This window comes from Phocoena phocoena, chromosome 20 (assembly GCF_963924675.1).
Source record: "Phocoena phocoena chromosome 20, mPhoPho1.1, whole genome shotgun sequence".
Taxonomy (NCBI): domain Eukaryota; kingdom Metazoa; phylum Chordata; class Mammalia; order Artiodactyla; family Phocoenidae; genus Phocoena; species Phocoena phocoena.
Genome location: NC_089238.1, coordinates 48,048,319 through 48,075,634, shown reverse-complemented (window position 1 = coordinate 48,075,634; position 27,316 = coordinate 48,048,319). Strand labels below are relative to the sequence as shown.

Below are 27,316 nucleotides of genomic sequence, written 5' to 3'. Positions count from 1 at the left end.
GTCACTTACCCAGTGGCACTTGTACTAGCTTCCCAGGGCTGCTATAACAAAGTGTCACTAACTGCACAGCTTAATAGCATTTACTCTCTCACAGTTTTGGAGGTTAGAAGTCCAAAACTGAGGTGTCAGCAAGGCCATGCTCCCTTTGCGGGCTTCAGAGAAAAACTCTCCCCCTGGTGCTTGCTGGCAATGTTTGACATTTCTTGGTTTGTAGCTACATCATTTCAATTTCTGCTTCCATCTTCTCATGGACTTCTTCCCTCTGTCTCCTCTGTCTCTGTGTCTCTGTGTACCTCTTTCCCCTTAGAAGGACACCAGTCACTGGATTTAGGGCCCAGCCTAATCCATTATTACCTCATCCTGATTATACCTGCATAGACCCTAGATCTAAACAAGGTCACCTTCTCAGGTACTAGGTGTTAAGAATTGAATATATTGTTTAGGGGGACACAATTCAACTCACAGAAATCTACCCCTTGCTCCCCCCAAAATTCATGTCATCATCATGCAAAATACATTCACCCCATCCCAACATCCCCAAAAGTTTTAACCCATTCTAGCATCAACTCTAAGTCCAAAATCTCATCTAAATACAATCAACACAAGAAATCCTAAATCTTATCTTCCAAACCATCTGAATTAGACATAAGTGAGACTCTGGGTATGGTACATCCTGAGGAAAACCTCCATCTGTGGACTGTGAAACTAGAAAACAAATTATCTGCTTTCAAAATACAATAATGGGACAGTCATAGGATAGACATTCCCATTCCCAAAGGGAGAAACTGAAAGGAATAAAGGGGTTATGGGTCCAAAGCAAGTCTGAAACCCAGCAGAGCAAATTCCAGTAAGTCTCAAGGCCCGAGTATAATCCTCTGTGGCTTGATGCTCTGCCCCCTGGTCCTGCAGAGGCCCCACTGGCCCCAGACTCAGGACCCATGGAGACCTTGCTGGCCTAGCTTCCGTCTCTTTCAGTCTAGGCAAGTAGTGTTTCTGCTAGGATAAAATTCTCAAAAACTGCCTCCTATGCAATTGACAGAAGTGTGTCCTCCACAGATCTTTCTGGATAACCCCAGCTGTATTCCAGGGTTCAGGTAAGATGATGGACTGCATTCATGAGTCACACTCCTAATCTCTTTAGCAAAATGAGCCCACATCTTTGATGTTCTCTCTAGAGCATTTTTTGCAGTATAGATAGGCTGAGAGATTTCCAACTCATCAAATTCTGGTTCCTTTTTCGCTTAACAGCTCCTTCCTCCATTTATTCCTTTCCTCCGGTGTTTTACTATAAGCTGCAAGGAGAAACCAGGGCACATCTTCCATATGTTGCTTGGAAACATTCTGAGGTAAATATCAAGCTCATCACTTACAAATTCTCCTTTCCACCCAACACTAGAACACAACTCATTCCACTTTCCCACCACTTTATTACCAGGATTGCCTTCCCTCCAGTGTCTCATAATATGACCCTCTTTTCTCTTGGAGAGCTCTCCAGAAGCACTTTATCCTCCACATTTCCACCAACAGCAGTCTCTTCAAGGCAATCTAGGATTTTTCTATCACACACCTGAAAATTCTTCCAACCTCTGCCCATTACCCAATTGCAAAGCCACTTCCATATTTTTAAATATTTGTTTCAGTAGCACTAAACTTATAGTTCCAAAATATATATTAGTTTCCTATGGTGGCTGTAACGAAGTATCCCAAACTGGCTTAAAGTAACAGAAATTTATTCCCTCACTGTTCTGGAGACCCAAAGTCCAAAATCAAGGTGTCACAGTCACGCATCCTCTAAAAGATCCTTCTTCCCAGCTTCTGGTGGTTACTGGCAAACCTTGGAATTCCTTGGCTTGTAGCTGCATTACTTGAATTTCTGCTTCTGTCTTCACCTGGCCTTCTTGTCTCTGTCTTCTCTGTTCCTGTGTCTCCAAATCTCATTCTCCTTATAAAGCCTTATCTGGAGCCCACCTTAATCCAATATGACCTTATCTTAACTTGATCACATCTGCAAAGACTCTAGGGCTAAATAAGGTCACATTCCTAGGTATCAGGGTTAAGATGTGAATGTATCCTTTTGAAGGACACATTTCAACCCACAATGGAATTAAGTGACAAAATTAAATTAATATACCTCAAAAAAAGTAAATTTTCTTCTTCCCTACTGGTAGAAATGGACATTTAGCTGTAGTCTTTTTCTGATTTCCTTTCCCCATTACAGGGCCTAGTCATTATCACAGTGTTACCCAGGGCACTTCTTATCTCATAGATGGAAAGCAGTGGGTTGTTGAGCTTGATTCCTCATTTCTTGCTTTTCTGTTCTTTGGCTCTACGTTTTCCAGATTCCATAGCAAAAAGGTAACCCTATCTGTGTTTCTAGGATACTAGGATCTTTATTTGCTGATTCAGTTTATTTATACGTGACCTGCTGCCTTAGCTGAACACCCTTCCATAGCCTGATTTAAATAACACAAGGAATGTCAGCATACTAGTATAATATACAGCCTTTAATAAATCATTCAAAATCTGATATTCTCTTGTGAACACTTCATGTAATTAATAGGTAAAAAAAGAAAAACTAAATAAAAAAGAAAAATGTAATCAAGCAGGTTGACAACCAGCAAAAGATAATTAAAACGATCCTGTTGTGTTTCTCCATTTCATCAACATGCAAATGAGATTCATGAAGTTTAGTATTGTGTTTCACCAAGAGCCATAGAAATGAATTAAGAATGAAAATGAAAAAAAAAAAAAGAATGAAAATGAGTCCTACTGATAGAGACTCCTGATGAGTATATAAATTAATGAAAAATATGATTTGATCAAATCAATAACAATTATATATATACATATATAGAGAGAGATTTATTGAACCTCAACAAATGAAAATAAAGATAAATAGTTATATTAAATTTTGTATCTCTTTTGATGGGCCAAATCCTATGAAACCTTATTATAACTCAAATGGAGTGGTGGTAAATGCTAAACTCTGCTTTACTTTAAAAAGAACTATAAGATAGAAACTTCATTCTAAGGTCAGTGTTGTGATGACAGCATTCCTATGGAAAGGACCATTGGTTCAGGATCTGGACTGACCCCCACAGGGCTAGGAAATCCCACTTGCCTGTGGTAAGGGATTCAGAATTGAAAATAGGAAGAGATAGTCCAATGTGACAATAACTTTCACTATAAGGCAAATAAATGTAACAGACAAGAATTATCTACACAAATATATTCAAAGCCCACAAAATTCTCCATTTGATACAAGGATCTCAGTTATTACTCTCCAATGATATTCTCACACTAAGAAACACAAAGTTATGGCAATTATATCTAATTTAAAAAAAAGAAACACACATAGAGGACTGTATCAAATAATATCAGATAAAAATTTTTAAATAAACCCATGCTACAGAGTTAGATATTTATAACATGGACCATATGGCAACACACACATACACACACACACACACACAATCTATTTGTTATGTCCAATGTTCAATGTACTCAAACATTAAACAACAGCACAAAGGATAAGATCAAGGAGTAAAATTAGAAGAAGTAGCTGCAGCATGTGAGAAGGGAATAATAAATGAGTGAATCACGGTTTTAATAATATATGATGTCAGTGTCATTTTTTATGGTTGTTAAAAATATTTTCTTTGTTAGTATTGCCAATCCTCTTTCCATAGAATGCATGAGCAGATGGGTTTTGCCTTAGCATATTATAGAAAGGGATAATAACGATACCTTGTCTTTAAGTGCAGAGAGTTTTGAAATTCTCTTATATCTATAGCAAGTTGCCATTTAATTATCTGCACTTTTCTTTAAACATACTCAAGCAATCAAACACAACCTACCTAAGAGATAGTCAACAATACGAACTGAGTATTCCTAAAGGAGCACGAAAGCTTATTAACTTCCCATTCCTCAACAGGAGAGAAAGTCATGTCATTCATTTCGAGAATTAACTAAACTTAGGGATGATTACTGTTAAATAACTAGCAACTTTTAAAATCGCTTCTTGCAAACTTCCTTGCTTATCTTGAAATAGAGGGCCAATTAAATTTTCATGGCTACTGTATACATACTGATTGTATATTGTTGTAGAAAAGTATATTTTAGGATCAGGATGGCAGAGTAGGAAGACCCTGAACTCACCTCCTCCCACACACACACCACAATAACAACTACTTAGAAAATAACTGTCAGGGCTTCCCTGGTGGTGCAGTGGTTAAGAATCGCCTGCCAATGCAGGAGACATGGGTTCGAGCCTGGACCCGGGAAGATCCCACATGCCACGGAGCAACTAAGCCCGTGCGCCACAACTACTGAGCCTGCGCTCTAGAGCCCGCGAGCCACAACTACTGAAGCCTGTGTGCCTAGAGCCCGTGCTCTGCAACAAGAGAAGCCACCGCAATGAGAAGCCTGTGCACCAAAACGAAGAATAGCCCCCACTTGCCGCAACTAGAGAAAGACCTCATGCAGCAATGAAGACCCAATGCAGCTAAAAATAAATAAATTTATTAAAGAAAAGAAAGTAACTATTTATGAGAACAACATGAAGATAAGAAAAGATTTTCCACAACTAAAATATAAAGAAAAAGCCACAACAAGACAGGTAGAAGGGACAGAGATGGAGTCTAGTCAGTAACCCCAGCACAGGATCAGTGACCCACAAACATGAGGGAAATCATAGCAACAGAGGTCCTCCGTGAGGGGCATGGTGTTCAAGCCACACATAGGGCTCCCAGCCCAGGGATCCTGCACAGGGAAAAAGAGGTCCCAGAAGTCAACCTTTGAAAACCAGCAGGGCGTATGTTTGGAAGAGCCAGAGGGCATTGGAAAACAGAGACTCCACTCTTAAAGGGTGTGCAGAAAATCTCACATACTCCAAGTCCCAGTGTAGAGGCAGTAGTTTGAAAGGCACCTGAGTCAGACTCACTTAATGCCCGTGGAGAGCTTCCCAGAGAGACAGGAGGCAGCTGAGACTCCCCTGGGTAATGAGACACTGGTGGTGGCCATTTTTGGAATCTCCTTCTACTGAGCTGACACCAGCACTTGCAAGTGTCATTCTGGAATCCTCTCTCTAGCCTATTAGTGCCAGGAGCCGACAACACTCACCAGTGGGCCCACAACAGCCATGCACCACCAGGTCACATAGCCAGCCAGGTTGGGGGTTAGCCCCACCTGCCAGCCCGCCCACCTGCCATAACAAAAGGGCACATGCAGCCCACACAGGAGACACCCCTGGAGCATCTAGGTCTGATGGTCAGAGGGGAGTGTGCTGCTGGCCCAGAGGACATCTCCTATGGAAGACCACTTCAAAAAGACTGGGAGATGTAATGGAACTACCTAATACATAGAAATAAACACAGAGAATTAGGGTAAATGAAGAGACAAAGAAATCTGTTCCAAATGAAAGAATAAGACAAAACCTCAGGAAAAGAACTAAATGAAACAGAGATAAGTAATCTACCCAATAAAGAATTCAAGATAATGATCATAAAGATGTTCACCAATCTTGGGAGAATGGATGAACAGAGTGAGAACTTCAACAAAGAGTTAGAAAATTTAAGAAGAAATAAGAGCTGGAGAATAAAACAACTGACGTAAAAAACACACTAGAGGATATCAATGGTAGATTAAACAATACAGAATAATGGATCAGTTATCTGGAAGACAGAGTAGTGGAAATCAACCAAACTGAACAGGAAAAAAAAAGTTTTTAATAAAGGTAATTAAGGGACCTCTGAGACAACATCAAGCATAGGAACATTCACATTATAGGGTCCCAGAGGAAGAAAAGGGAGAAAAAGGACCAGAGAATTTTTGGAAGAAATAACACCCAGAAACTTCCCTAACCTGGGAAAGAAAACAGACATCCAGGTCCAGGAAGCACAGAGTCCCAAACAAGATGAACCCAAAGAGGTCCACACCAAGACACATTATAACTAAAATGGGAAAATTAAAGATTAAAGTGAGAATCTTAAAAGTAGCAAGAGAAGAGCAACTAGAAGGGAACTCCCATAAGACTATCAGCTGACTTTTCAGCAGAAACTTTGCAGGTCAGAAGGGAGTGCATGACATATTCAACGTAATGAAAGGAAAAAAACCTACAACCAAGGGACTTCCTTGGCGGTCCAGAGGTTAAGACTTTGCCTTCCAATGCATGGGGTGTGGGTTCGATCCCTGATTGGGGAGCTAAGATCCCATGTGCCTCACAGCCAAAAAACCAAAACATAAAACAGAAGCAATATTGTAACAAATTCAATAAAGACTTTAAAAATGGTCCACATCAAAAAATCTTAAAACAAAACAAAAACCCTACAACCAAGAATACTCTACCCAGCAAGGTTATCATTCAAGTTTGAAGGACAGGTAGAGTTTGGCAGAGACGCAAAAGCTAAGAGTTCAGCACCACTACACTGGCCTTATAAGAAATGTTAAAGGGACTTCTAAGAAGAAACGAAAAAGCCACAACTAGAAATAAGAAAATTACAAAAGGAAAAAATCTCACTGGTAAAGATAAACATATAGTAAAGGTAGTGGATCAACCACTTATAAAGCTAGTAGGAAAGTTACAAGACAAAAGTAGTAAAATCATCTGTATCTACAATAAGTATTTAAGGGATACACAAAATAAAAAGATACAAAACATGATGTCAAAAACATAAAATGTGGTGGAGGGACTAAAAACATAGAGTTATTAGAATGTGTTCGAGCTTAAGAGATCATCAAATTAAAATAGATACCTATATATAATAAATAATTATATATGAACCTCATAGAACCACAAACCAAAAACCTATAACACATACACACAAAAAAAGAGAAAAAAAATCCAAATATAACATTAAAGACAATCATCATATCAGAAGGGAAGAGAACAAGAAAAGAAGAAAGAAAAGAGAAGAACTACAAATATAACCAGAAAACAATTAACAAAATGGCAATAAGTACATTCCTATCAATAATTACTTTAAATGTAAATGGACTAAATGCTCCAGTCAAAAGACATACAGTAGCTGAATAGATTAAAAAAAAAAAAAGACCCATATATATGCTGCCTACAAAAGACTCCTTGCAAACCTAAAGACACTCACAGATTAAAAGTGAGGTGATGGAAAAAGAAATTCCATGCAAATGGAAATAGAAAGCTGAGTTAGCAGTAATTATATCAGACAAAACAGACTAAAACAAAGATTGTGGGCTTCCCTGGTGGCGCAGTGGTTGAGAGTCTGCCTGCCGATGCAGGGGACACGGGTTCGTGCCCCAGTCTGGGAGGATCCCACATGCCACGGAGCGGCTAGGCCCATGAGCCATGGCCGCTGAGCCTGCGTGTCCGGAGCCTGTGCTCCGCAACAGGAGAGGCCACAACAGTGAGAGGCCCGTGTACCACAAAAAAAAAAAGATTGTAATGAGACACAAAGAAGGACATTACAAAATGCTAAAGGGATCAACCCAACAAAGACATAACACTTGTAAATATATATGTACCCAACATAGGAGCACATCCATATATAAAGCAAATATTAACAAGCATAAAGGGAGATATTGACAGTAATACAATAACAGTAAAGGACTTTAACACTCCACTTACGTCAATGGACTGATCATCCAAATGGAAACACTGACCTTAAATGACACATTAGACCAGATGGATTGATATATACAGCACATCTCATCCCAAAATAACAGAATATACATTATCTTCAAGTGCACATGGAACATTCTCCAAGACAGATCACAAGCTAGGCCACAAGAAAAAGTCTCAGTAAATTTAAGAAAACTGACACCATATCAAGCATCTTTTCTGACCATATGAGTATGAGACTAGAAATTAACTACAAGAAAAAAACTAGAAAAAACATAAACACTGGAGTGTAAACAGTATGCTACCAAACCACCAATGGGTCATTGAAGAAATCAAAGAGGAAATTTAAAAATACCCTGAGAAAAATGAAAATGGAAATCCATGGCAATACAGGCCTACCTCAGTAAACAAGAAAAATGTCAAATAGACAACCTGAACTTACACATAAAGGAAGTAGAAAAAGAAGAAAAGAGCCCAAAGTTAGCAGAAGGAAATAATAAAGAGCAGAGCAGTAATTAAAACAAACAAAAAAAGAAACCAAGAAAAAAAAAGACCAATGAAAAAAAGAACTGAGTTTTTTGACAAGATAAACAAAATTGATAAACCTCTAGCTAGACTCACCAAGAAAAAAAGAAGAACCAAACAAATAAAATCAGAAACGAAAGAGGGAAAGTTACAACCAACACCACAGAAATACACAGGATCGTAAGAGATCACCACAAATAATTATACAACAAAAAATTGTATAGCATAGAAAAAAATGGATAAATTTCTAGAAACATACCATCTTTAAGAATGAATCAGGAAGAAACAGAAAATCTGAACAGACCAATTACTAGTAATGAAATTGAATCAGTAATCAAAAAACTCCCAACAAACAAAAGTCCAGGACTAGACAGCTTCACAGGTGAATTCCACCAAACATTTAAAGAAGAGTTAACATCTATCATTCTCAAACTATTCCAAAAAATTGAAGAGGAAGGAATACTTCGAAACTCAGTCTAAAAGGCCAGCATCGCCATGATACCAAAACTAGACAAGGACACCACACACACACAGACAAAATTACGAGCCAATATCACTGATGAACATGGATGCAAAAATCAAAATATACAATGCATTAAAAAGGATCATATGCCATGATCAAGTGGGATTTATCCTAAGGATGCAAAAATGGCTCAATACCTGCAAATCAATTGATGTGATAAACCATGTTATATGGTCAATTAATGTACAACAAGGAAGGCAAGAATATACAATGGGGAAAAGACAGCCTCTGCAATAAATGGTGTTGGAAAAATCAGACTACATGCAAAAGAATCAAACTGGACTACTTTCTCACACCATATACAAAAATAAACTCAAAATGGATTAAATACTTCAATGTAAGATCTGAAACCATAAAACTTCTAGAACAAAACATAGGCAGTATGCCCTTTGATATTGGTCTTAGCAATATATTTTTGGATCCCTCTCCTCAAGCAAGAGAAGCAAAACCAAAAATAAACAAATGAGACCTAATCAAACTAAAAAGCTTCTGCACAGTGAAGAAAACCATCAACAAAACAAACAGGTAGCCTACTGAATGGGAGAAGATATCTGCAAGTGACATATTCGAACAGGGTTTAATATCCAAAATATACAAAGAACTCATACAGCTCAATATCATAAAAACAACCAATTCAGTTTAAAAATTGGCAGAGGACCTGAATAGACATTTTTTCAAATAATACATAGAAATGGCCATGATACACCTGAAAACAGGCTCAACACCACTCATCACCAGGGAAATGCAAATCAAAACCACAGTGAGATGTATCTCACACCTGTCAGAATGGCTATCATCCAAAAGGCAAGAAATAACAACTGTCTGCAAGGATGTAGAGAAAGAGGAACCCTGGTGCACTGCTGGTGGGATTAACTGGTGCAGCTGCTATGGAAAACAGTATGGAGGTTACTCAAAAAATTAAAAACAGAAATACTATAAGGTCCAGCAATTTCACTTCTGGGTATTTACCCCAAGAAAATAAAAACACTAATTCAAAAAGATATATGCACTCCTATGTTCATTGCAGCATTATTTACAATAGCCAGGGTATGGAAGCAACTTAAGTGTCCTCTGTAGATAAATGGATGAAGAAGATGTGGTATATACATATACAGTGGAATGTTTATTTTTCATTAAAAAAATAAAATCTTGCCATTTGCGACAACTTAGATGGATCTAGAGGGTATTATGCTAAGTGAAATAAGTCAGAGAAAGACAAACCCGTATGATTGCACTTATATCTGGAATCTAAAAAACAAACAAAACAGAATGAAATTAGATACACAGAACTAACAACAAAGATACAGAGAACAAAGAGGTGGTTATCAGAGGAGGAGGGTTGAGCGGATGAGTAAAATAGGTGAAGGGAATTAGGAGGTACAAACCTCTAGTTATGATGTAATATACAGCATAAGGAATATGGTTAATAATACCGTAATATCTTTATATGGTTACTAGACATAACATGGTGATCACTTCACAGTGTATTTAAATGTCAAACCAATATATTGTACACCTAAAACTAAAATTATATAGTATATCAACTATATTTCAATTAAAAAATAAAAAAATTCTAAAGAAAATTTATTTTATAAGATACATTTAAAAAATCGCTAGATTTAGGGAATTCAATTATTTGGGCACTAAAATGATGATACAAGATCTCGGAACAGGTGCAAGCCTTTGCCATTCTAGAGCCAATCCTAACTGTCATGAACATCCCATCAGTTTCTGCCATTTGCTTATTAAGAAATTTATTACCTTTTACAATATATCACTTACAATGATTTTACTAAAAGAGAATGGAAGATGAATGAGATTCGTCATGAACCAATCAGAGCAGAAAAAGCAGACTTACCATCTCTTCGATTTAGCCTTGCAAATCCAGGACCATAGCTGCTAGACAGTTCGGATGAACTGCTGAATGATGCCTGAGACAAGGCAGACACCAGAGGGTCATCACAATCGTCTGCCAAAAGGAAAAATTCCACATTCAGGTTAGTAATGTGCTGACAGCTTACTTGGATTCAACAGATAAAACAATAAACAAAACAAAACAAAACAATAAATCTAGGATCTCTAACAATAGGCCCACTGCTTATATATAGTGTAAGTTCAATAAGAGAAAAAGAATTTAAAGACAAGAGCATATGGAAATGAAGAAGGAAAACTTCGTAGAAATTACAAAACAGTATCTTGAGATAGAAACGGTTTACTTAAACAAGAAACAAAAATACCTAATCGGTATTCCTAATTTACATAAATAAATGTATACTAGGAAAGAATTATAAACTTAACTAGATTAAAACTAAGAACTTAGGGTTGCCAAAAGACATGTGATGTAAAGAGAAACATCACAACATAGAGAAAGTACTCCCCAAACAGTTTACAAATAGTATTGTAAATTAAGGGAAAAAAAAAAAAAAAGGAGAAACAAAAACTCCTTTTAAATCAGTTAGAAAACACCCTAGAAAAAATGACATAAGGCTAGACCAGAGAGTTCACAGCACAGAACCGCTATTAAATGATGATCAAACTCAAAGTGTAAATTAACACTACAATTAGATACTATTTTACAAACAGCAGACCAGCAAGATTTAATAAGTCTGACAACACCAGATGGTCCAGATAATGTGGGCCAAGAGAAACTCCAACATCCTGCTAGTGGGAGTGTAAAGGCGAGCACCTACTTTTAAAAAACCATTTGTCATCAGCTTGCATATTTGACCTTCTGCACCCCATGGTCCATTGATATGTATTTCCTCCTGGGCAGAGCCTCCCTATGATGAACTGCTGGTCTCAAGAAGCTTTGCCTTCTAGGTGTTATACAAATACTAGTGTTTATTGTGTGCCATAAGAAAAAAAGTTGAGAAGCATTAACCTAGAGCAACCCTTGTATTTGTGCACAGGGAGATGTGTGCGATTTCTAGCAACAATGCTCATGATAGCAAAAATTGATTAACAATCCGAACATTTACTGATGAAAGAAGAGATCAATAAATCATAGTACTTTTCACAATGAAATAACATACAGCAGGAAAAAGAACTACACCAACATACACCAAAAAATCAATAAAATAAAATAACAAGGTTGGATCTTAGAAATAAAATATTTAATGAAAAAAGTTATAGAAGACCATATAATATATGTTGATAGTTTTGAGAATCTTAAAAACAAGCAAAGCTAAGTAATACATTATTTAGGGACACGTGACTAGGAAAGAAAACTATTTAAAAAATCAAACAGGGTTTCCCTGGTGGCGCAGTGGTTGAGAGTCCGCCTGCCGATGCAGGGGACACGGGTTTGTGCCCCCGGTCCAGGAAGATCCCACATGCCGTGGAGCGGCTGGGCCCTTGGGCCATGGCCGCTGAGCCTGCGCGTCCGCAGCCTGTGCTTCGCAACGGGAGAGGCCACAACAGTAAGAGGCCCACATACCACACAAAAAAACCCAAAACAAAACAAAGAAATGAAAAGCTTAGAATTCAGGATAGTGGTTACTTCTAAAGGAAGGCAGTGTGTGTGTGCGTGTGTGTGTGTATACATACACATACCTGTATGTGTATGTGAATAGGTATGTAAGGATATATATGAAAGTATATACATGTCTTATCTATCCTATTATGTATATCACATATCCAATCAAAAGTAAGGCACAAAGAGCGAGGAAAAGTATAAGAACAGTCTCATGTTGACCATGATGTCTATACACGCTTATTTTATTCAGCTAATTCTTCATTTCATGCAATCTTCAGATTCTCACTTTATACAATTATTAAGTTGTTGCCATTTTTGCTCTAATCAGAAAATATTTCTCTTATATTTAGGATTTAACATACGTTGGTAATTAAAAATCATGCAGGATTATTGTCCCATTTTTAAATTAACAATAAACATTTTAAATAAATCCAGGAATTATCTAGATTCATCTGAAATTTTATGAAGCCTATGCTTCTTGAACATAGGTTTTTATAAAATAGTCACTATCAGTTTTACTGCTTAAATATTCAAACTACAATATTTTTCTGCAGTCCTGCCATTTGAAATATGTACTTTTTCTTAAAGTTAAAGGTTTAAATTATAAGTGGTAAGTAAAAATTTACCAACTTAACATTTGATTGCCTTTCAAAAGAATTTGCTAAAGGTAGCGTTTTATTTTTTAAGATTGTCTCATTTTCATTTAAAGTCCCCTTTTTCTTCTTTCACACCTTAAACTCTTCAGCTCAGCGATCCTCAAACTTTCTGGCACCAGGGACCAGTTTCATGGTAGACAATTTTCCCACAATTGTGGGGGGATGGTTTCAGGTTGATTCAAGCGCATCACATTTACTGTGCACTTCATTTCTATTATTATTACATTTAATATATAATGAAATAATTATACAGCTCACCATAATGCTGACAGGAGGTGGAGCTCAGGCGGTAATGCAAGCGATGGGGAGCCGCTGTAAGTACAGATGCAGCTATGCTTGTTTGCCTGCAGCTCACCTCCTGCTGTGCAGCCTGGTTCCTAACAGACCACAGACTGCTACCAGCCTGTGGCGTGGGGGTTGGGGACCCCTGCTTTAGCTAGCTCTTAAAAAAGACTTGATAACTGGCCCACAGTTCCTGCATGTCTATTGACTGGCTTAAGTACTGACACTCAATCTAGTTGTAATTCAAGTGTTAAGAAGTGTAGACATAAAAAGACATAACAATCCATGAAGTGTTGAAGGAAATTCTGATTACACCCAATCACAAGCCACAACTAAAATGCTTTAGTATGCTGTGGAAGCTATGATGTGTGTGTTAGTGTGAGCAAATGAGCACATTATCTATATTGGGGGGGGTGCATTTGTGGGTGTGTGTCTACCAAAACTATAATCATTTTTGAATCATTATGAGTATTCAGGTATAAGTGTGACCCAACAAGGCTGTCTAACTGCAACTCATAATCAATTATGCAGATTCAAATCAACGTTTCCGATGTAAAATGCCTCTTTAGTGCAATCACTCTAGAGGGCGTATATTTATTGCACATTTGTTTTTGCCACTATAAATTGAGACTCAATACTGTTTTATTTTTAGCTTAAAAAGAATGGGATTAATCTAAGAGAAGGGGTGCTTATTCCACTTGTGAGAAGAGGGACACGTGATACGGGAAAGAGGTCGGCAGGGGACACGGGTTGGGGGAGGACAGATGGGGGCTTCTGGTGTTTGGTAAAGTTCTAGCTGTAGGTCTGAGTGGTGGTTACATGTCCCCCCAATCTGTGGTATGTTTACTTAGCAGCAGAATATTCTAAAGTTATTCTTACAAAGAACTAATAATAGTGAACACATTCAGTGAGCACTCTCTGCTAAGAACTTACAGCCATTCAACACGTAGTTACCAACCTTTACCACTCCTCTTTGAGGTACTGATATTATTTTACAGATGAGGTAAAATTGAGTCACAGAGTTTGGTTAATTTGCTCATCTCATTGTGATGGGACCATGATGTTTATAAAGTGAGTTGGGGTCCAGAATCTAGTAAGTAAGAACACCAGGACTATAATCACTATTTCTTTAGGTTTGGAGTACAGGAATTTCATCAGACACCATAATGACATGAACAAAATACCTCTCAAGAAAAAATACCTCTCAAGAAGGTAGGTACACACTCCAATTCCAGGTTTGCCAAGCTATTTGTTTATTACCAAGTTGATCTGCAATAGTCTTAACACCAGGGGAGGGGGATCTCAGCAATAATGAGTCTGGAGCGAGTAAAACGGATATTTCCCTCTAGACATTAATGAAATTGTATTCTGGATTAAGAATCAGTCTCCTGGGACTTCCCTGGTGGTGCAGTGGTTAAGAATCTGCCTGCCAATGCAGGGGACACGGGTTCGAGCCCTGATCTGGGAAGATCCCACATGCCACGGAGCAATTAAGCCCGTGAGCCACAACTACTGAAGCCCACGTGCCTAGAGCCCGTGCTCCCAAGGAGAGAAGCCACCGTAATGAGAAGCCCGTGCACTGTAATGAAGAGTAGAGACCCCCTCCCCCACTCACCACAACTAGAGAAAGCCCATGCGCAGCAACAAAGACTCAGTGCAGCCAACAACTGATTAATTAATTAAAAAAAAAAACAAAGAATCAGTCTCCTGTGAATTTCATTCCAGAAAACCAGTTTTCTCTGACTGTACCAGTTAAAGCAGTAAAATGCAGCTTCTGGTCTTGCAAAGCTGAGAACCATAAGCGGGGCTGATTTCCCTCCCCCTCCCAGGGAACACTTAGCAATATCTGGAGACACTTTGGTCATCACAACTTGGGGGTACTACTGGAATCTAGTGGGTGGAGGCCAGGGATGCTGCTAAACACCTTACAGTGCCCAGGGTGGCACCCCACAACCAAAAATTATCCAGGCCCAAATGTCAACAGTGCAGCCATTGAGAAACCCTACCCTACACTCTAGTAAAAGCAGCCCAATGAACTAGTTTTCTCCTGGACTAATCCCCCAGCTAGACGCTCAACTTCCTCTCAAATTTCAGTGATTGTTAGTTCTACTTTACCACTATTCAGAGTGTATAAATATACAGGCATTTAAGGAAGGAGCTTTTCAAAGCTGAAATAATATATTATTTCAGCTCAAAACATAATTGTATTTTTTAATTAAGTACTATATCAGACCATCATACTATCCTGGTCCCTTCACCAAGGGACCAGTATATATGTACATATATACTATGTTATACGTATATAGTACACATATACTATATGTATATACTATACATATATTTATATAATAGTATAATGTATTATATACATACTATATGTATATATACAATATTTGTACTTATATATGTATAATGTGTATAATCATATATATGTATAATATATGTATAACACAGTATAGTTATACAATATACAGTTATACTATACTGTGTTATACATATATTACATATACAATTATACATATAAATATGTAATCATATACACAATTATAATACACATTAATTATATATACAATTATACTACATATGTGTACAGGCATGTGCATGTGTTATAACATACCTATATTACAACATACATATGTATAATGTATACGTGTGTATGGGTGTGTGTGTGTGTGTATATATATATATATATATATATATATACAAGCTGACCCTTGTATAAATGCTAAGTTGGCCATCATAAGTTTAAGTGATGGCATATACTTACATGGTAACCTTATATAAATATGTCTGAACATATTTCTATATACATACTATATGCATAAAATGCATTAATAACAATACATATGATTTTATACATACATATAATATAAATATATTTCACATAATATGAATAATACATATAATACGAATATTTTTTTTTTTTTGGCCACATGGGGCTAGTTTATCGCAGTTAAATACCTCTCTCTATATATATTATTTTTGTTTTTTGGTCTATTTTTCCATAAAGAAAATTAGAACACACTCACACACCCAAAGGGGAGGAGAGTCCAGAAACAAGAGGTGGGGCAGGACATGGCCTCCCCTGCTTAGGTCCAGGCCCCGGGGATGGCCCCCCAAAGGCTCCCCTCCTTCCCGAAAGCACCCTGTCTCAGTACCTCTAGGGTCCAAGGAGGCAGTGGGATATGGCAGAGCCTCTGTCCTTCTCCCTCTTGTCTCCAGGCGAGACCACTACAAGTGCTGGGGCTTAGTGGGGGCCGGGATAAGGAAGACAGGCAGACGGTGGCGCGGTGGTATATGTAATTTATATATTTACGTATGTAAATATATAACGTGCAAGTACTGACACCTCTGCACCCACTCCTGCAAGTCTCCAGAGGACTGCCCACCACAGAAGCTGCTGAACAGGGAGAACCTGGGCCAACTGTGGAGCGGGAACGCTGGGCCTGGACCCTGGACGGCTGCAACCCCCGTGCCGCACCGTAAACAGATGAGCAGCTCAGGCTGTGGCCCTCACCTCACCTCACCTTCAGTTCCCTCCCGGCACTGTAGCCTGCTCTTCTCTCTCCTGCTTCCTGCACATCAGTGGCACATGTGTGCCGCTGGCTCTGGTTCTGTTCAGCTCTCGCTTTGAGTCGGCGTGGAGGTCCTAGCTCCCAGCTTCCCTCGCGCTGCCTCCTGACCTTAAGAAGGAAGGTTCCTAAATGGCAGGGCCCAGGTGGAAATTCTCTGCTGCCTCTCCAACTTTCAGGATGGGCACCTGGGAGACTGAGGCCTTCCTGGCCCCCCGTGCTGCTTATTGTACCTCCCACCACCTGCACACGGGATGGATAGGGCTGTCTACCTCCCAGCAAGAGAGCCCTGGCCTGCATCCCGCTGTCCCCCACAGCGGAGAACGGCGCCAGGACCGCTTCGCCCCGGGCCTCGGGCTGCCGCATTGCATGCTGGGACTCAGCTCCCACCGCTCCCTCGGTTCAGCTGCTGCGGATGAACTGGGCTGTCGCAACTCACTCGCAGCCGAACGCGGTGGGGATCGGGTACGGCTTGACAAGCTTGGTGAAGGAGGGAATTTGACCGGGAGAAAAAAAGCACATTCTAGGTACAAGGGGCACAGGAGAGTATGAAGGACTTCAGTCACCAGTGAAATTTAAAAGCACAGTCATCAGGGGGAAGGCTTGTACAATTCAAAAGGGTAGCAAGGCATGTTTGGTTAATTAGTTAATTCTTTCCGAGGAAGAAATGAACACCACGCTTACTACTCTATGCTTTTGCAAAATTATATATATTACTTTTTATACAACTTTTCATAGTCAGAATTTCCACATTAAACTTGATAATACAGTCGGAAATGTGAAACTATAGTTCTGTCTTTTTTTGTAATTACAAATTTGGGAGGTAATTTTTTAGTATTTTCAGTCTTGCTTGATTTCATGTAAAGAGTTTTAATGAATTATGTTAGAATACACATATTCCAGGGGGAAAAATCACCTGATTTCTGTTGAGACACTTTCATGTGTGTGTGCACGTGCATACACATGCAGAGACACACAGATCTACGGCTCTCAAATCAGTACTTCAGAAAAGACATCATTTACTCCTCACTGTGAGAGAACTTACCATTGCCATTAAAAAGACAATGAGAAATTAGACCTCTGGCGAACTGTATATATGAAAAAACTCAATAGCCTCTTACAAATAAAGATGCAAGCTACATTGAAAGTATTTTAATATAGCTTGATCAGAAGTAATTTATTTTACAAAGGGCTTTAATTCTCATAAGTAAAAGCTGTTCCGTTTTTAATAAAAGTCATTCAATTTTCTTAATCCCTGTGTAATACTACCTGTACTAAGATAATAGGTCCATATTATTAGCTGCTTATGTTCTCAGTGCTTTACATGTGTTGAATCCTGACAAATACCTCATGCTATTTGCTACTATTAACTCCATTGTACAATTGAGGAGAAAGGGACACAGTGGTTACACGATTTACCCAAAGACACACAGCTGTTGTTCTGAGCCACTACATTGTTGAAACAGGTACTGGTAATCTAAAATACAGTTGAGCAAAAGTAGGGCTTTTTCAGTAACATTTTCAGTAACATTCAGCTTAGTGGCCACTGAGTAGAACAACCTTCTCTGTTATTTGGAAGACCCGCCAAAATCAATTGCATACCTGCTAATGTATCATATTTCCCACGGGAATACTCACTGAAGAAGGATAGGACACGACAGGATAGGATAGATAGGAAACATGCTTAAAAATCTTCAAAAATTCCCATATACTAGAGGCAGGAGTGGGACTTTTGACAGGGAGCTTTGGTAACATTGGAATCTCACTCTTTTCAGAAAACAGTTTACTATTTAGACCGAACCCAAATATTCCACTGACAAATTCAGGATTAAGGAATGACCTTCCCTTCAAGAAATCTATTTCCTTAAAGAAAATGTTTTATTTCTGATCTATATTATTGAAATTGTCATCCAGTTGAAATTGGAAATCATGGACTAATTTAGGAAAAGTGTGGAATTAGGCTAACATAGATCAGAAATATAGTGTACAGGCAAGATTTCATCCCCAAAATGAGAAAACAATATTGTTCTTTAACCATAAGCCAAATCTGAGTTAGTTCTACAGATTATTCAGGTCCAGTTTTAGGATTCCAGGAGGAGTCCCATCTTCCTGCCCTGGCATGACACAGGATCCAGTCCCTGATGACCACTTCTGCCCAATGAGAGACTGAATATACAAATGGACAACGGCCACAGTACACACAAAAACAGAACTTCTGACCCATAACGTGCAGCAACCAGCCCAGGAACCAACCTGCTATCCTCGGTAGCCACCGCAGGAAGCCTAACGATAATCCCTTGTAGCAATTGGCCCCATACAGCCAGTACTTGGTAAATATCTTATAGCTTCTCTAATTTGTGCCCCTGCTTCCAATTAAGGACTGGATAAATCTCTGCTAAATACAGAAGAACCCAAATACACACACCTAATGCATCACATAGGATGGCCTGCTTCTGGTTACTCTGTCTACAGCTTCCCCCTGCCAACAGCTTCCAGTCAGGGCATACCTGATGCCTTCTCTCTTTTTTTTGTCTTTTCACTATAAACCTTTCCCTTGCCCCCTGCCTGCTTTTGAGTCTCTGCCAAACACAAGTGGTGGCGGCTGACTCCCTAGCTATAGTAAACTCTGGATAAAGAGCCTGTGTTTGTTTTCATCTGGGTGGCCTTCGTTGATTTCTACGTCAAGGAGCTCTTCCCAACTCTGCAGGCTCATCCTCACAGTTGTAACCACTCTAAGCACTCACTCAGCACATCAAAGAAAAGCCCCAGAAGGCCATCCTAAGAATTTGTAGAAGACCCAGGTTATGTTTGAAAAGTAGCATCAGCCTCCTGATAAAATAATATATACCCGGATCAGCCTCAGGCTGGCACTTTTATGGAGCATGCACCTATAGCAATTCATCCTAGCTACATAGCACAATCACTTGAGGGAGGTTTAAAACTTGCCCATGACTGTGCCCTATTCCAGGTCACTCGGACTTGCTTTGTCTGGGGTGTAGTTTAGCCAGGACCATGGTAATTTGGAAACCACTAAAACAGACTTGCAAATTAATTTCTATCCAATCGAGAGATCTGTTCCTTTTGCAAATCTCTTTATGCTTTTCATACTGTTTCACGAGGCTATTTAAAGATTGAAGAAATGGTTATGGTATCACACAACCCATCCCTTTCTCCCTATGTAACTATGTCAACTGACAGTGTGTGGAGGCAGCCACCACACAGTGACATTCTGGTGAGAAAAAAAGAAAAAGAATACATTTTAAGGAGTAGTGATGATACAACTGGGCTTGAATAAAATATAATCTTTCATAAGAGTAGGTGACAAAATATGGGCCTATCCTGATCTTTCTCTCTCATCATTACCTAAAATAACATTTCAACTCAATTAGATACCACTGAGTATAGATCACTGCTAAATTCTTCAGCTTGAGTAGTGATTTGACTCTGACATGAAAATTAACATTCACTGAGGAGACTAGTTTTAGACATAAGACAAACACGAGCTTCTAACTTTGTCAATCAGTGGCTTAAATCTAAAACACAACATATTGCTGCAACTCAAAATATATTGCTGCAACTCAAGTAAATATTTATCAGTATTTTTTCTAGAGCTGAGTCAAAGACAAAGATGGTTTTCTAGTTGTCAAGAATTCATTTTGGCAGCAGCCTGTAAAGTTCTGTGCATTTTCTCCTACATAAGCCATGGGTGAATTACATATACACACACACACACACACATAGATACATATGCGTATGTGTGTGTGTGTGTGTGTGTGTGTCTAAATACTCTGATGTTAATGGGATAAGGTTTCACTTGGAGGCAAACACTGGCTTACATACCCAAGTTATAGCCTTGGTTTGAATAGCTTTCCCAATTAATCTTCACAAATAATGGATTAATGGGAAGGCAGTTAACTTTTAAAGACAGCACAGCCAGAGGCTGATTGATTTTAGAGGTTTAATAGCAACTATTTAAAGTCCAGATATTAAGACAAAGAGACCTCCAAGTCCACCAAACAAAACCAACCAAAGGTGAGGGGTGGAAGAAATAATTAAAAAGTAAAGACAGGATCAGAGTTCTAGGAATCGGTACGCAACACAAGCCTATACTGACAGATAAATGACCACATGTGACACCATGATGATGTTACCGAGTCTAAGCTCCTACTTCTCACTGCACGACAGGCCAATAAATCAAGAGACAAGTTGTTGGGCCAAGGAATAACAACTTTATTTGGAAAGCGGGCAGACCAAGAGGTTGGTGGACTCATGCCCCAAAGAACCATCTTTCCTGATTTAGAATTCAGGCTTCTTTTATACTAAAAGGGGAGGGAGTAAAGTCAAACATTTCCTGGTTCTGGTCAGCCTCTGAAGGGATGTGTTAATTTCTTCCTCCCTGCTGTCCTTCACAGGTGGGCCTGGTCAGGATGTTTCCTGTGAGCTAAACAAAAGTATTTTAGCTTAATGCACATTACCTGGGAGGCAGTGTTCCCAGAGATGGGTCATTATGTATAATTTAAGCTTACAGGCAACATCCCTTTAGTGATTAGCTTGTAATAGAGTACAAAAATTTCTTCCCTATTACAATGAGTAGATTTAAGACTGGTAACCATATCTCGAATTCATTCCTTTTATGACCAAATCTAAATTTCAGAACTGACTTTTGACTAAAAAAGACTTAAAGAGAGAAGCTTTAAGTAGGTATAAAACTCAAAATCATTCAAATAATAAACTGTAGAATGTACGATGTTTAAAACAGAGATACAAAGGGGCCTCTCATAAATTTTGGATTTTTGTGGAGCGGAGGTGGGGAGAAGTTTAGAACATTAATAGGTGTGTAACTTGGGTAAAATAAAATATGCTTCGAATTAAGGAAGAGGAAGGCCAGTCTAAAGAAAATTCTCATGTAAGGTTAGAAATGGCTAGTTAAAAAAATGATAATACAAGTAAAAATGATGTTCACCAAACATGAGGTTGATGCTGTTGACAATCTAAACACACAACATACAGTCAAGCAAGCAAAAAGATGAAAGCCATAGAAGTATCCCATATAAATGAATCCAAGGACATTCTGTCTACATTTGCTCATACACAGATTGTGGAATACACACAGTGTGAACTCAGGTATAGGAGTTTATGTGAATCCTCCTCCATTTATTGCAAACAGCACAGATTAACATGCCTTTAAATCTATGATAGAACAACTAAAGGCAAGTGGTAATGAAGGTGTGTCTTTAAAAGAAAATAGGTTTAAATGTATAGAATAAAGAACTTTTCTTCTGTTCTTTTTTTCTTTCTTTCTAATAGGCTCATGTAAAAACTCTTGAGTGGGGGCTTCCCTGGTGGTGCAGTGGTTAAGAATCCGCCTGCCAACGCAGGGGACACGGGCTCGAGCCCTGGTCCGGGAAGATCCCACATGCCGTGGAGCAACTAAGCCCGTGCTCCACAACTACTGAGCCTGTGCTCTAGAGCCCGTGAGCCACAACTACTGAGCCCATGCTCTGCAACAAGAGAAGCCACCGCAACGAGAAGCCCGCGCACCACAACGAAGGGTAGCCCTCACTCGTTGCAACTAGAGAAAGCCCGCAAACACCCAACGCAGCCAAAAATAAATATATAAATAATTTATTTTTTAAAAAACTCTTTTTCTTAATTTTTGAATTTTATTTTATTTTATTTATACAGCAGGTCCTTATTAGTCATCAATTTTATACACATCAGTGTATACATGTCAATCCCAATCGCCCAATTCACCACACCACCACCACCACCACCCAGCCGCTTTCCCCCCTTGGTGTCCATATTTTTGATCTCTACATCTGTGTCTCAATTTCTGCCCTGCAAACCGGTTCATCTGTACCATTTTTCTAGGTTCCACATATACGCGTTAATATACGATATTTGTTTTTCTCTTTCTGACTTACTGCACTCTGTATGACAGTCTCTAGATCCACCAACATCTCTACAAATGACCCAATTTCTTTCCTTTTTATGGCTGAGTAACATTCCATTGTACATATGTACCACATCTTCTTTATCTGTTCATCTGTCAATGGACATTTAGGTTGCTTTCATGTCCTGGCTATTGTAAATAGTGCTGCAATGAACATTGTGGTACATGACTCTTTTTGAATTATGGTTTATCTCTGGGGATATGCCCAGTAGTGGGATTGCTGGATCATATGGTAATTCTGTTTTTAGTTTTTTAAGGAACCTCCATACTGTTCTTGAATGAATTACTACAGACAACTGCTTGTTTTTCACAGCCCAGGAAGAGCGGCAGAGGATGTAAATGGCTGCTGTATTAGTTTGCTGTTGCTGCTGAAACAAATGACCACAAACTTAGTGTCTTAAAGCAACACAAATGTATTATCTTACAGTTCTGGATGTCAGAAGTCCAGAATTAGTTTCACTGGGCTAAAATCAAGGTGTCAGCATGGTGATATTCCTTGTGAAACTCTAGGGGAGAGTCCGTTTCCTTCCCTTTTCCAGCATGTAGATGCCAACTGCCTCATGCACAGCCCTCTGATCTCTGCTTCCACCATCGTATCTTCTTCCTGACTCTCCTGCTACCCTCTTTCACGTATTCTTGTGATTACACTGGGCGCACCTGGATAATCCAGGATAAAATCTCCATCTCAAGAGCCTTAATCTAATCACATCTGCGAAGTCCCTTTGCCAGTCCCGTTGTAAGGTAACATTCAAAGATTCCAGGGATTAGCATGTGGACATCCCTGGAAGGCCATTGCTCTACCTACCACAATTACCAAACTGTAGGTGTAGAATCAAAAAATAAAATTTTTTTCAGATTCAAATCATTGCCCAGTGATTATTAAAAAGTATTGATAGTTTTGAGTGTGATTTAGTGACACACATATACTGCTTTAATGATGAGACTTTCTATTTTGAGTAAGCCATTAGGGTTAACAATGGAATCCACATGTGTGACTATAATTTCAGAGCAACAGGACTATATCATTCCCAAAGTCACTTGGAAGATTATCCCAATCCTCTCCTCAATGCACAAAGCTGAAAGAGGGTCTTCTCTTCATTTTGAGCACCTGCTTCTTCTCCAAGTCTCAGCTGTATTTCCTGATTCTCTATGAAACCCCTCCTGAACCACCACTCCCATCCCTCAGGAAGGTCCCTCCTTAACCTCAACGGGCTTCTATGACAACACCTCTCAGGTGATCTGGGTCTCCACTTGCTGGGATGAAAGTGTCTGGAGGGTCAGCATCATAAGTTACATGTCATCTCACCCAGAAGCCAGAATATAGCATAGCATAGTGATTACAAGTACAGCTTCACAGCCATACTCCGGGAGCTCAAGTCCTGCCTCTGCCATTTACTGAATGACCTTAGGCACTTTAAATGGCCTTCCCCCATCTCTAAATGAGGATAATGATAGTACTAAGGTAAGCAGGGCTTTCTGAGAATTAAATGAGTCAGCGTATAAAGAGTTCTAGTACCTAGTATATAGTAAGTATTGTATAAGTGCCTGTGATTGCTACCTTAAGTAATTATTATAAATTCAAACATTTCAAGAGTTGGAACTGGATAAAATTGAGCTGGATATCTCTTACAAAAATCTTATTATAAGAATTAACCCTCGGGGCTTCCCTGGTGGCGCAGTGGTTGAGAGTCCGCCTGCCGATGCAGGGGACGCGGGTTCGTGCCCAGGTCTGGGAGGATCCCACATGCCGCGGAGCGGCTGAGCCCGTGAGCCATGGCCGCTGGGCCTGCGCGTCCAGAGCCTGTGCTCCGCAATGGGAGAGGCTGCAACGGTGAGAGAGGCCCGCGTACCGCAAAAAAAAAAAAAAAAAAAAAAAGAATTAACCCCTCGAGAAGGGGAAAGAAAGAGAGGGCAGTGTTTAACATGCCCAATCACATTGTTACCTTCTCTCTAAAAAAAGTGGCACAGAATTATTAACCTGAAAAGGAAGTTAAATGTCCTTGGGATGCATTGTTTTTCTATTAAAGAATAATTTTTCATGTTCCAAAAGGCCATATTTTTCTTTATATCTCTTGCATTTTAGAGTTACTTGCTTCATTTACTCCAGAAAAATAGAATTTAAGATTGCAAATGATGAAAAAATTGAGCGGCCATGATTCATAAGGAAAGTGGAAAGGATTCAGAGGACACAGGCATCTCTTCATTTAGACACCTTTGATGATGTAGTTAGAATGTTCAGAGCATTCATGCTGTGCCCAGCTACTTCACATGTGCGTGAAGTCACAGCAACAATGACCTCCTAAGTATGTGCTATTTCCATTAACTGATTATTTGCAACCTGAAATTGCCATGTTTTAGACTTTGATTCCTGGAGGGAAAATTGGGTAAGCCTCACTTCAGTTCCTCTTCTAGTCATATTAGATGATATTTTGATATTTCTGGACAAATACTCCATTTTATTACCAAATTATTTTGAGAGTTGTTATTTGTATCTCAAAATATCACACTTAAAGATGAAGGCTCAAGTCCTTCATAGTCATAAGAAATTTTTCTGCAGATAAATGCATTTTAGTAGGTGAGTCCACAAAGCTATCTAATAAACAGCTATTTCTAACTAAGGGACAGGGGAGTGGGGGGCAAGTTAACTAGAAACGATAAGCTTCTCTGAGTTGTAACATGAAGTTAGATGGAGGATATTTCCAGTTTATTGGCTAAGATCATTGTGTTTGATGTCATAATTGAACAAGGGATGAGCCTGGCTGGCCTCTGGGATTGATTTCCACTCTGTTTTTGACAACTTAGTTAAAAGCTGGCTAAGCAGGTATAAGTTAGCTCAATGGGACAACAGGCTGATACCAGTTCTGAGTTCTGGAATGACCCCCTTTCCAACAAGGCCACACTCCCACCAGAGAACCACCACTGTTTCAAGGACACTTGGATGTTTCCAGCCCCTGATCTCCTTAAACATAGGTAGCATCATAGCACAGGCCCCACAGCCAGGAGTGCAAGCCACTCAGTAGTCAGAGTTTTAAGATGGCCCCAGGATTCCAGCCCCTTGTAGAACTTTGTATAACCTCCTCCCCTTGAGTGCAGGCAAAACCTATGAATGTGATAGGATATCACTCCTGTGATTAGGTTACATTATAAAGCAGAAGAGATTTTGCAGATGTAATTGAACTCTAATTTCATTAACTTTAAGTTACTCAAAAGCGAGATTATCCTGGGTGGGCATGACCTAATCGGGGAAGCCCTTCAAAAAGTCTTAAAGGTCAAAGACACAAAGAAGTCGGAGAGGACGTGAAACATGAGTAAAATTGTTCCCACTGCCCTTGTAGAAGAAAACTGTCATGTGTTTCTTACCATATAGTGGTCTCTAGGAGCTGAGAACAGCTCCAATCTGACAGCAAGCATGAAATTGAGGGCCTCAGCTGCAAGGTAATTCTGCTAATAAGCATAGAGGACTCCAAGCCTTAGACGAGACCATAGGATGCATCCTTCATCTCTTTTTAAAATTATTGTAACCCTGCCAACATCCTGATAACATTCCTTTGTAACTAAACCAAATACTGGTAACTCATTTACTTCGTGGTCTTTTAATGTTTATGAGTGTGCATATTATTTGCAAATACCACTTTTTAAATAGTTAATTTTATCTTAGATATATGTACTATGTCTTGAATTAGATCATAAATTATTTTAAAATGGAAAACACATTTCAGTTTTTGCATATCCCACCATCATTTACTTTTGGCCTTAAAACACAACTTCTTAAAAAAAAACTTTGAATATCTGTCATTCAACTTTAGCTCTTAAAATAATTAGCTTAAAATAATCCTTAGAGCTTTTAATATGATGATGGTATTACAAGTGGCCATATGTCTTGCTTTTCAAGACTACCATGCTTAAAAACCGATTATTCCCTACAGCAGAAACTAACACAACATTGTAAAGCAACTATACTCCAATAAAAAAAAAAAAACTGATTATTCCCATAATAAAAGACAAAACCCAAGAGTCTCATTCAAAATTTTTCTCTTTTTTAATGCTAATTTTTGTATATTTCTGCTCTCACTTCTCTGGAATTATAAAGAATGGTGTATAGTTTCTACTTTGTTTTCATATGAATAAGTTATCATTTTCATGTTAATTCCTACAAAAACACTGTTGAGTTGACTAAGTATTTGTTACCTGTTCACACCATCACCACTCCCATATAAAAGACATCCTCTCCTTGACCCATCACTCAGGTACTTCCCTGACATGTCACTGCATCTAATCTACTGCAAAGTGATTTTACATGTAGCAACTAAGGCATTAATAGGATGAACTGATCATGCCACTGTGCCAAGGATCTCTTAACTGGAGGCCTCTAGAGAAAAGTGCCAACAACAATAATGGTGACAGTACTGCATGCTATGCCTCAGCCGCGTTAAATCCTTACAACAAACTTGTAAGGAAGATATCTCCATTTTCTAGATTGGGAATTGAAGATCAGAGAATGTAAATTTCTTGTTGAAGACTTTGGGCTTTTTTTCTTCTATTCAACATCTTTACTTTAAAGATGATATTATACTACCAGCACAACTCTCCCACTTTATTGCCTGAACTTTTAAAGTTATTTGAGCAAGTACATTGCGTACAGTATCCTAATTGGACATGATGTGGGAGAGGCAAAGTTGTCTATACAGTAGACAACAATGGAACATACTTTCCATAGTGAGAGTTCTTTAAATGCA

At 38.9% G+C, this 27,316-nt stretch overlaps 1 protein-coding gene across 7 annotated transcripts in view; it reads right to left on the bottom strand.

The window, feature by feature from the left end:
• The window catches only part of CNTNAP4 (contactin associated protein family member 4), a 256,272-nt gene that overhangs the window by 211,587 nt on the left and 17,369 nt on the right, over window positions 1–27,316 (bottom strand). For 6 of the 7 annotated variants that reach the window (XM_065899255.1, XM_065899257.1, XM_065899262.1 and 3 more), the window contains exon 2: window positions 10,501–10,611. In XM_065899255.1, the coding sequence (XP_065755327.1) occupies window positions 10,501–10,611 (111 nt within the window). Of the gene's footprint in view, window positions 1–10,500; window positions 10,612–15,565; window positions 15,576–27,316 lie in introns of those variants that run through there. The other variant, XM_065899261.1, reaches the window with a different exon arrangement.